Here is a 10,497-nt window from a genome sequence, read left to right as displayed (position 1 = left end):
TCGAAAGCCCAACTGTCTACGGTCGCTTCCCGCTCTCTTTTTCTTGACCACTTTCACTCTCATTCTCATGCCATTGCTGTGTACACAGATGGCTCTAAGTCTTCTGACGGCGTAGGATTCGCAGCAGTGTTTCCGGACAGCGTCGTACAAGGGCATTTACTATCTTCAGCTAGTATTTTTACTGCTGAATTATATGCCATCCTTACAGCACTTATCCGTATTGCATCTATGCCTGTGTCATCATTTGTGGTTGTCTCAGACTCCCTTAGTGCTTTACAGGCTATACAAAAATTTGATACACCTCACCCCTTAGTCCTCCGTATCCAACTTTGGCTACGCCGCATCTTTACTAAGCATAAAGATATTGTTTTTTGTTGGGTCCCTGGTCATGTTGACGTACAGGGCAATGAACAGGCAGACACTGCTGCGCGGTCAGCAGTACATGACCTACCAGTTTCTTATAGAGGTATTCCATGTACGGACTATTTTGCTGTAATATCTTCCCACCTTCACACCCGTTGGCAACAACGTTGGTCTACTATGCTCGGCAACAAACTTCAGTCTATTAAACCGAGTATAGGTTACTGGCCGTCTTCTTATCACCAGTGTCGAGGTTGGGAGACTACTCTCTCCCGTCTTCGCATTGGCCATACTCGTCTTACTCATGGATATCTCATGGAGAGGCGTCTTGCTCCTCTCTGTGAGAATTGCCAAGCTCCATTATCAGTCAGCCACATTCTGTTGGACTGCCCACTTTATCAACGAGCACGCAGAATTTACCTCTGTCGTCGTCTTCGCCCCGCTGCTCTCTCTTTACCTTCCCTTCTCGCTGATGGACCCACCTTTCATCCGGACTCTCTCATTGACTTTTTGACAACGACTGACTTACTTCACAAATTCTGATACTTTCAGCCCTTTCTACTTGTATCTCTTGCTACCCTCTACCCCCGTACTATCCCCTGCCCCGCTGTTTTCTGTAACCTGCTGATCATCCCCCCTCCCTTCTGCCATCCAATTCCCTTGCTTCCTTCCCTACCCTGCAGCGCTGTATAGCCCTTGTGGCTTAGCGCTTCTTTTTGATTATAATAATAATAATAATACGGTTTGGACTCTCAACGTAAAGCCATAGATCTACGGCATGGACCCTGAAAGGGTTAACGTAGTCCTTTAAATCGAGAGCTTACTGTTACCAAGATTTTTAATCTGAATTGATAATTTGTAGCCTGTGAGAAACCTTGAGCTCTATGAGCATCTAATTTCAGTGACTTGATAATGTAGCAATTCTTAAGCACCTGTAGTTTTCAGATTTTGTCGAGACATATTACTAATATAAAAGTAACAATAACCACAAGTAAATATGAACCACTGTATAATGCTTCTGGAGGCAAATCCTAAATACTCAACTGCCTTGTTATTTTTTTATTTTTTTCCAGTGCATTTCTAATATCTATACATATCACACATGTTAAGTCACAAAATATAGGGAAAGTATTGAAATCTATGAATAAATTAACTTTCATTACTGATGGAGAAGATTTTTTAACATATCTGATCTTTAACTTCCAGTAGGTAGGATAAAATATTCTATATATTAACATTTCACCTGAGATGGTCTTTATATGAAATTAACCATAAAAATCTAGATATATTACATATCTACTCAGGCTCTTATGTTACACAAATGAAAGACCTTCATAGGGATTTCCCTTAATTAACTGAGTTACACTTATAGCTGATGTAGAGATGAAAGAAAACTTAAGAGAGAAGATCCTTCAAGCTATGGACTTCCTTATACATATAACCAAGAGTAACTGTGATTTACTATATAATCTACTTAGGCCTTGACCATTTTAAGTTCTAACCTTAATTTCCATTATCCCTATTTGGGTTAAATGCAGGGTTATCATCATGCACAATGCTTAGGCTGCATTATATTAACAGGTCACAAAACAATCATCATCTTCCGTCTATATCAGCATGATTTAAGTCTTTGATGATCACAACATTAGACCATCTGCCTTTCTGTCTCAACTTCTTTGCAATTACAGTATTCAGTAGATAAGTTATATTCTATATTTATTTGCAAATACCTTATATCATGGAAGGCAGTATGATTTTCAGTACTTCAAGCTCTTTATAATTGTTAGTAGAAAAGACTACTCTGGGACTTGTAAACCAATCTGTACCTATGTTGTAGTTTCCTGGCACTCCCTTTGCAGCACTTTGGTTATCTGGAGGACTATGCTATCCTGCTTAGTACTGTATGTGCATATTTCACTGTCTTGGTACAGTGGTCATTCATTTAATCCTTGCCTACCTACCATCATGTAATTGTTCATGTCTTTGTTAGTCAGGTCTACCACCTCCAGTCTCTCCTTCCCAGACAGGGACCTGTAACCAGTTTTGAGGGCTTTTCTACTCCTTCAGCTGGCCTAAGCTCAGATTTCCCTGCTGACCTAGCAACCCACAGGCCCACAGCAATCATGACCCAGCTCATGTGGCACTTGAAGCTGTCCAGCTTCTTTTTGAAACTTTTATCTTCAATGAATCACTTTCAACTGCATCTAAAGCAATCATATTTAAGTATGAATAACTACCTGTCAATGACAATTCACCCTCATGGGTTAAGTCATTATGTAACTCACTGTAGCTATATTCTGCTCTTGATTTCCAACCTAGTCATAGTGGACATTCTCTCCCCGTGCAACATTACTGACAGTAGCAGCATTAATTAAAGCTTGCCATTTTTTGTTACAGGGTCCTTAAATCTATACCTCATAGCTCCATTAAGGACCCTGCTAGGCAACAGCATACTTGGAAAATAGTGGAGAGGCTTACTGCAGTGTGCACTACATAAAGACTGGGTGCCTGCCTTAAGTATGGGTCACTTTTGTGTAACAATTATAAATTGATACTGTACGGAAATGATATCCAGTCATTTTTCCATGCACTGTAAATATTTAAACTACATATTTACAGCATTGTCAATAAGTGCTCTTATGACCAGATGAACCAAGGATGGATCTTCTGACGAGTCCTCAGGAGAGTTCTCGGGTACATCTTCAAACTGACTGAGTGGGTCCTCTGATGGGTTCTCATGTGGGCCCTCTGGCAGTTCTTCAGGTAGGTCCTCAAGTCGATCCTCAGATAGGTTCTCAGATGGTTGATCAAGCAAGACCTCAGGTGTGACACTTCGGATTAGTGTCCCATCTTCAGTCTCTGAGAGACTTGAGCAAGATTCCTCTCCTGTATGAATTCTCAAATGTCTTAAGAGTGATGATTTTTCTGTAAAGAGTTTTAGACATTCTGAACACTGATGTGGTTTCTCTCCTGTATGATTCCTGATATGTCGCTCTAGTTTTGCCTTTTGTGAAAAGTCTTCCAAACATTCTGAACACTGATATGGTTTCTCACCTGTATGACATCTCATATGTTTTACTAGTGTTGATTTCAGAGTAAAACCTTTTAGACATACTGAACATGTATATGGTTTCTCTCCAGTATGAGACCTGACATGTGTCACTAGCGTAGATTTCTGAGTGAAGTCTTTAGGGCACATTGGACACTGATATGGTTTCTCTCCTGTGTGAAGTCTCATATGTTTTACTAGACTAGATTTATGAGAAAAGTCTTTTAAGCACTCTGAACACTGATATGGTTTCTCTCCGGTATGCGCTCTCATATGACTTACTAGTGTTGATTTTTCTGAAAAATCTCTTTGACAAACTGAACATCGAAATGGCTTCTCCCTTGTATGAACTCTCATATGCCTCACTAATTTTGAGTGTTTTGCAAAGGCTTTAAAACACAGCTGACACTGATTTCGGACAACTTCTGTTTGAGATTTTGTCAAGTTTTCTATTGTTACTTTTCCTAGATAGTTATTTTGAGGTTTTGAAAACAGGTGTGATGATCTGTCTCCTGTATGCTCAATCATATGTTTTACTAGAGCAGCTGTTTTAGAAAATTTCTTTTTACAAACACAACACTGATGTGGCTTTTCTTCTGTATGCGCTTTCATGAGTCTCACAATCTTTGATTTTTCTTTAAAGACTTGTTGTCCCTCTAACTTTTCGTGGAAGTCTTCTTGACCCTCTGAACACTTAAATGATCCATCTTCTGCATTGAAACTAGAATGATTTTCTAGATTAGAATTTTTAGAGAAATCTTCTTTATCAACTGAACATTTGAATGGCTTCTCTTTTGAGGGAGAACTCTCATTGTATTTCACATTTAAGTCTTCTTGAGCCTCAGACCATTTAAACTGCTTCTCTTCTGTAAGAGAACTCAAATGTTTTTCTAGATTAGATTTTAAGGATAAATATTCTTGATCCTCTGACCACTTAAATGACTTTTCTTCAGTATTATAACTCTCATTATTTTCTGGATTATATTTCATTTCAAAGTCTTCTTGATCCTCTGACCACCCTAAATTCTCTTGAGTGTGAGAACTCGTATGTTTTTCTAGGCTAGATATAGTAGAAAAATCTTTTTGACACACTGAACATTGATATGGTTTCTCTTCTGTTTCAGCACTCATTTTGTACTAATTGACTTTTTTCTTAAAATTTGAGAAAATTTTAAACACTGTTAAACATATGAAATGGTTTCTGTTCTCTATGAATTTTCATGTATTACCATAAATTAGATTTTTCAGAACAGCCTTTGAAACATACTGTACTTCAAAATTGGTTCTAATCTTTATGAGCTCTCATTATACTATAATAGTTTTCATTATTCTACAAGAAATTTAGTCAAACACTGATGTGGTTTTCTGTCCTGTATAAAATCCGTCTTACTGGGATGCTGACACTGCAAGTGAATTTCTTCAGGTGAAAGGTCAAGCTGCAAAAAAAGTGAGAGATTAAAAGGGCTTTAATTAAACTATGAAACATCATTTAGTTATAATATATACCTACTTTAAGATCATTCAGGTAAACTAGGAATACATTAAAGAAAAAAAATGGATGCAAAAATACAAATTACAGTATGAAGGAGATTATTATTCATTGGGTATCAGAGATAATTCCTTCACTGGGTTATATAATGAAACCTCTTGCTAATGTAAGACCCTTTGATAGATCATAACAGAATGACGGGAAACACAACCAGCTGCAGTTAATAGCTAGTGAGTGACAAATAGCACCCATATCTATATAACAAACTGATTATTCATGGGTACATGACAAAGACAGAGCCAGCCAGCCAGCTTTAATTTCCTATTGTGCAAGGATTTCCTTATTACCTTTTACCCCAACTTGCTTCTCTAACTGGATAAGTTGTCTTCTATGTGGCACAGTATCAAATGCCTCCTTACAATCTAGAAATATGCTAAGTGGCATCAGTGCACAGAGAGTTGATGATGTAAAGGGCTCATTTCTTGCAATCGTTGATGAAGGAAGAAAAGTGTAGGCGAGTGAAGGTTTTGGCACAAGTAGGAACACTTCTCATCTAGAAACTCAGGGTTGCACATGCAATATGCTCTTAAGAAAAAACCTATGATGCCTCAAGTCAGTCTTAGTGTCTCGACTGGAAAAGTGTGCAAAAAAATACAAATTTCTGAAGAAAATTTGATTTATTTGACTAGTTTGACTAAAAGGCATAACAAACATTTATGTATGTAAATTTGTATTTTATTCAAAGGCTTTCTGAAGACCTGCAATCTTTGAGGCATTACCTACTTTCTGAATGAGGACATTGGGGAATGATAATTTGTCATTTGCCTCCTTTTTAAGTGTAAAAAGGATCACTAGTTCAACTTCTTTGAGCCTTCTCAGTAGGTCATTTATGTTAAAATGCTTCGAGTGTGATTATGAAGATGTCATCCAAGTATCACACCCATGAAACATTGCTTGGGATAATAATGATGAAAAGTGTTCAGTTTTCAGGTGTTCCACATATTGATTCGCTAATACATACAGCAATAATTACAGAATACATGCCCAAGCACATCGACTCTCTGCACTGGCACCTGTTTGAATAAAGTCATCTTTCCCAACAGCTAAGTTCCCCAAAGCACTTGCACAAAGCAACACCAGTCATCATCATAACCAGTACATCTATCAAAGACTTCACCTGTACCAATCAGTCAACACTAAGGTTTGCATTATCCTGTGCAAAGGCTGTAGCAAGGTGTACATCAGAGAAACAGCTAGAAACCTAAACATGTACAACACCAAAACACTACAAGCTACTTGATAAAATGGAATGATGCCCTCTTAATGATTAAGGAGTCAGAAACCTGCAAATGAAAATGCTTAGAGGTGGCAAGTATCTCCATTTCATCTAATATTACACAAAGCTAAGGATACTCTATCATCTCTGAAATACTAGCACAAATCTTTCATAAAATATTAGTACATTATTATTACATTCATGGGAGTGATAAACCCATAGGGGTCATACAATGCCTGAGTGAATAGAAGGCTCTATACAAGGAACTGGAGTGCAGGTCCAATTCCTTTGAAAAAGAGCCCCTCACCAGCATCAAGGAACCTCTATCAGGAGCCATAAAGCGATAGACTCTGCCATCACCTGACAACAAATCACCTTTACTACTACAGTACTTCTTTCTATTCTACTCCGACTCTGAGTGTGCATCACTGCCTTACCTCCCTTTGCTCCTTCCCTATATCTACTCTCTGTACTCTTGACAGACATCCTGACGAGTAAAACAAAGCCAAAACAAATGTCTCATTAGTTGTGCTCATTCACCCAATATATTAATTTAGCCATTGCTGTCTGCTTCCTCTGCTACCCAATTATTGACATACAGTGCTGCTGTATTATTATTATTATTATTATATTTTTTCCCAAAGGGTCTTGTGTTATTAGATATCCCAGAAAGGGTTACTATAAGTGGTTGCCTAAATATTTATGGTACTGTACAGTACTAGCTTCTGATACTACAAATGAAATATTTTTGCTACTTACATTAGCATTACAGGACTGTGTTGGCACTGTAAGTGTAATTCTTCTGGTAACAGGACAAACTGCAACAGAAAAAATGGAGGTTAACATACCCTGAATTTAAGTACAGTAATGTGAAATCTCTGGCTGCACCAACAACCTTACAACTTCAGGTCTTTGAAGCTTCTTCAATGCTACACACACATTATCAGGCAAGTAACCTATGCATAAGTTAAGTAACCCACTCTTCCCATAGTAAAAATCTCATAAAAAAAATGGGAGATTCAGTGAAGTTCTTGGAGATGTACGCCCCATGGCAGAGCTGTCAGTAACTAAAAAGAATAAAAATAATTCTGTGACAAAAAATTCACAAATAGCAATTTTTAAGAAAATTTGTAAGGTTATCCAGAAACATTATTAAGCCACCAATATACAGTATATGTATATGAAACAGGCTAGTTCCTTTTCAACAGGGACAAAGAACACAAAAAGTTCACCTTGTTAATACAAAAAAGTATTCATTTCTGTCAAGAGACAATAACCACCTATGAGCTGTTCCTGAACAAAAACTACAGTACATAGTTCTGAAGACTTAACTGACTGTCGGATAGAAAAGGTCCCACACACAACATTCCATGTACAAATCCTTGTCCTAAACTGACATTGTAACTGCTGTCAAGTGCTCTAAGCATCAGAACACTTGGTGTCAACTCTTCTAACCTGCAAAACACTGGTTGTCAGGTGTTTAAAGCATCAGAGTATGTATTTGTTTTATGTATACAAGTATATGTATGAAGGTATGCAGGTCTACCAGTACTTCTATTCACTACCACTTCTTCCAACTACCAGCATTACCTATACTACTACTTCTCCACTCCTTTCTTCCTCTCTTTGTTTTGTCCCTGTCCATGGTCCAAGTCGGACTGAAATGTCACCATAAGCTTCTCTCTCCTAAGTGCGGTTTGTGATGTATGTGTAGGTGTACGCATATGTATGCATGTGGTTGCAGGGGTCGGGTCATAGCTCCTGGCCCTGTACTCACCTAGTTGTGGTTGCGGGGGTCGAGTCACAGCTCCTGGCCCCGCCTCTTCATCTGGCCGCTACCCAGTCACTTTTTCCACTCCACGAGCTTTATCATGCCTTTTCTTAAAGTGTGTGTGTGTATGTATGAAAGTGTGCATGTATGTATGCATGCATGTGTATAAATGTGTATGCATGCATGTGTATAAATGTGTATGTATGCATGTGTATAAATGTGTATGTATGCATGTGTATAAATGTGTATGTATGCATGTGTATAAATGTGTATGTATGCATGTGTGTGTGTGTATATGTATATGTACTTCATAACCTGTGTAGTTTTAAGTAGTCTGTAAGCATTAGGATTAGTCTGCCAAAAGGTTCAGACATGCTAGTGGCTTTTTTGTACTTAACACTATTTAGTAATATGTAAATCACACACTGCAAACTCTGCAAAGAAATAAAAATTTGAATTTGTATGCATGTGTAATATATACATACAATATATGTATGTATGTGTATGTATGTATATGTATGCTTGCATACTAATAATGAAAGTTTGTGTTCAGACTTAAAAAAAGACTAGTGTTAAGAGCCCCAACGAATTAATCCTTTCATTTCCAAAACGTAAGCAATCTAACCATATCCCAGCCATAATGGTTAATTCCTGAGAATATTTTTTAGAGGAGATTTGCAGTAGAATTATTTTTAGTGAAAATAAATCAGTGTGACCTGCCGTTCCAGTCAAGTTCCTATAATACCAGCACCTTAGTAATGTCTCCTGAGTGTATACTGGGGTGGGTTGGGGGCAAAAGTTTAATAAGGGTCTTTTTAAATTTTTTTTTTATCTAGACAAAAAAAAATCCCTCCAATCTCGAGTTTCCAATTCAAGAGTGAAATTATCCCCATTGCAGATACCAATCATTATTACATAATTTCCATTATAAAATTTTGCGAAACTCAATGGAGCCCCCAAACTCAATATTTACCTTACAAATAATGTATTTAGACAATATAAGTCTCATAGTAATTATTAATGTTGCGCGCGTCGCCACCCAGCCCAACCCGGCCATCATGGATCACTTGTCTTACTAATGGAATGTCTAGTTTTTACTTGAAATATTAAATACTATTGTATCCGTAAGCTTAAAATTTACCCTTTCCTCCGCCTCAGATGACCATTGATTAAGAAAATATACAGATAAAGCAGGAGAGGCGAGTAAAGAATTAAAAGTAAATAAAGGTCATTAAAGTTCAAAATGGCCAGAGAAACACTAGCATATTTCCCCGTTTAGGGCGTCAATGGGAGCTTTGCCAGGTGGGGAAATGACATACCTGCACTCCTACTTACCTCGCATATACAAATTTACACGACAATAGGTTAAGAAGGCTAATATATTGAGGGAATTTGGGGCTAGATGTGTGAGTTTGAGGCAGCTTGAGGGAGCTGGACAGCGGTGGATGCTAGTATGACGCACTATATGGTCGCTTACAACACCCTCACCACTCACGTTCTCTTTCATATTACAACACTAAATTATACATTCCCTTCTTTAATCTACTTTTGAGTAAGGTAACGCTGAAGGGGTACCTTTTATTGGTTGCAAGAATTTAGTCTTTCTCCAAGATTTAATGCGACATTTAATGGTCAGTCGGGCAGAAACGTCGTCGTAAGTTTGTCTCCTATATGTGGGTTATTTGTGAGTAATTTTGAGACTAATGTGTTATCTGGAGAGACCTGGAGAGAGTTTCGGGGGTCAACGCCCCCGCGGCCCGGTCTGTGACCAGGCCTACCTACATTGAATTCAGCCCATATGTTAGACATGTTCTGTCTATTGCTCAGTCTTGGAGCTCTACAGATGTTACTGTGTCTGATCACAGTGTCGTTACGTAATTTTAGTCTGGATATTTGGGTGTCACTTTTGTGTGAGCGCCTACCATATTTCCGTAATTATGTTAGTTTTATATCTTTATTATGCACCACATACCCATCCCGTGTGCGGTAGTCAAAATAAATTAGAGGTACATAATGTGTCCAGGGACTGGGCCGCAAAGTTAGTGGTAATGAACAGTTTACATATTTATATCTGGTTACAGTCGTAATGAGTTATTTATGCAGACATAAATTAGGTCACAAAAAAAAATACAAAAACATTATCCTACATTTTAGCAGTAATTATGGAAATAAGTGGCTGCTGGGTGGTTGACCTGAGAGGACCTAAGTGCTCTCTGGTGGTCGACTCAGCAAGACTGGGCATGAAGGAGGGGTATCTGAGGTGCGTCATCACCGTGGGTGTGAAATACCTTCAGGGAACGATTACGCCGGAGTTAATGATTTTCTCTTTACCTTAGGTCATCCGTGATACTTGTATGGGGTTCTTAACTTAGCCATCAGAGGTATATATCCCTGAACGGAGTGAAGAAGTTCTTCAGCAACATGCTGACAATTGAGGAACGTGAAAACCTGGAGGACAAATTTTGAGATCTCATTCTTAATGTAAACCACGATGTAACAGTAAGTCTCACAAATGTTTCAAAAAAGTGCAGCAGGGTCAAGGATAGAAATGC

General features: G+C 38.2%; 1 protein-coding gene across 1 annotated transcript; it reads right to left on the bottom strand.

The window, feature by feature from the left end:
• Positions 1–1,404: 1,404 nt before the first annotated feature.
• On the bottom strand, positions 1,405–9,436 carry LOC128694437 (zinc finger protein 84). The gene is made up of 3 exons (XM_053784548.2): positions 9,281–9,436; positions 6,934–6,992; positions 1,405–4,845 (listed from the first exon to the last, which is right to left on the bottom strand). Exon 3 carries the CDS (start codon positions 4,538–4,540, stop codon positions 2,966–2,968), a length of 1,575 nt encoding a protein of 524 aa, XP_053640523.1. The 5' UTR covers positions 4,541–4,845; positions 6,934–6,992; positions 9,281–9,436; the 3' UTR covers positions 1,405–2,965.
• Between the last annotated feature and the right edge of the window lie 1,061 nt (positions 9,437–10,497).

This window comes from Cherax quadricarinatus, chromosome 60, assembly GCF_038502225.1.
Source record: "Cherax quadricarinatus isolate ZL_2023a chromosome 60, ASM3850222v1, whole genome shotgun sequence".
In the NCBI taxonomy this organism is placed as follows: Eukaryota; Metazoa; Arthropoda; class Malacostraca; order Decapoda; family Parastacidae; genus Cherax; species Cherax quadricarinatus.
The sequence above is the reverse complement of the archived record's forward strand: the minus strand, read 5'-3'. Positions and strand labels throughout refer to the sequence as shown.

Coding starts and splice junctions, on each gene's coding strand:
- LOC128694437 (XM_053784548.2), bottom strand. CDS start 4,540: ATGAGTGCTGAAACAGAAGAGAAACCATATCAATGTTCAGTGTGTCAA.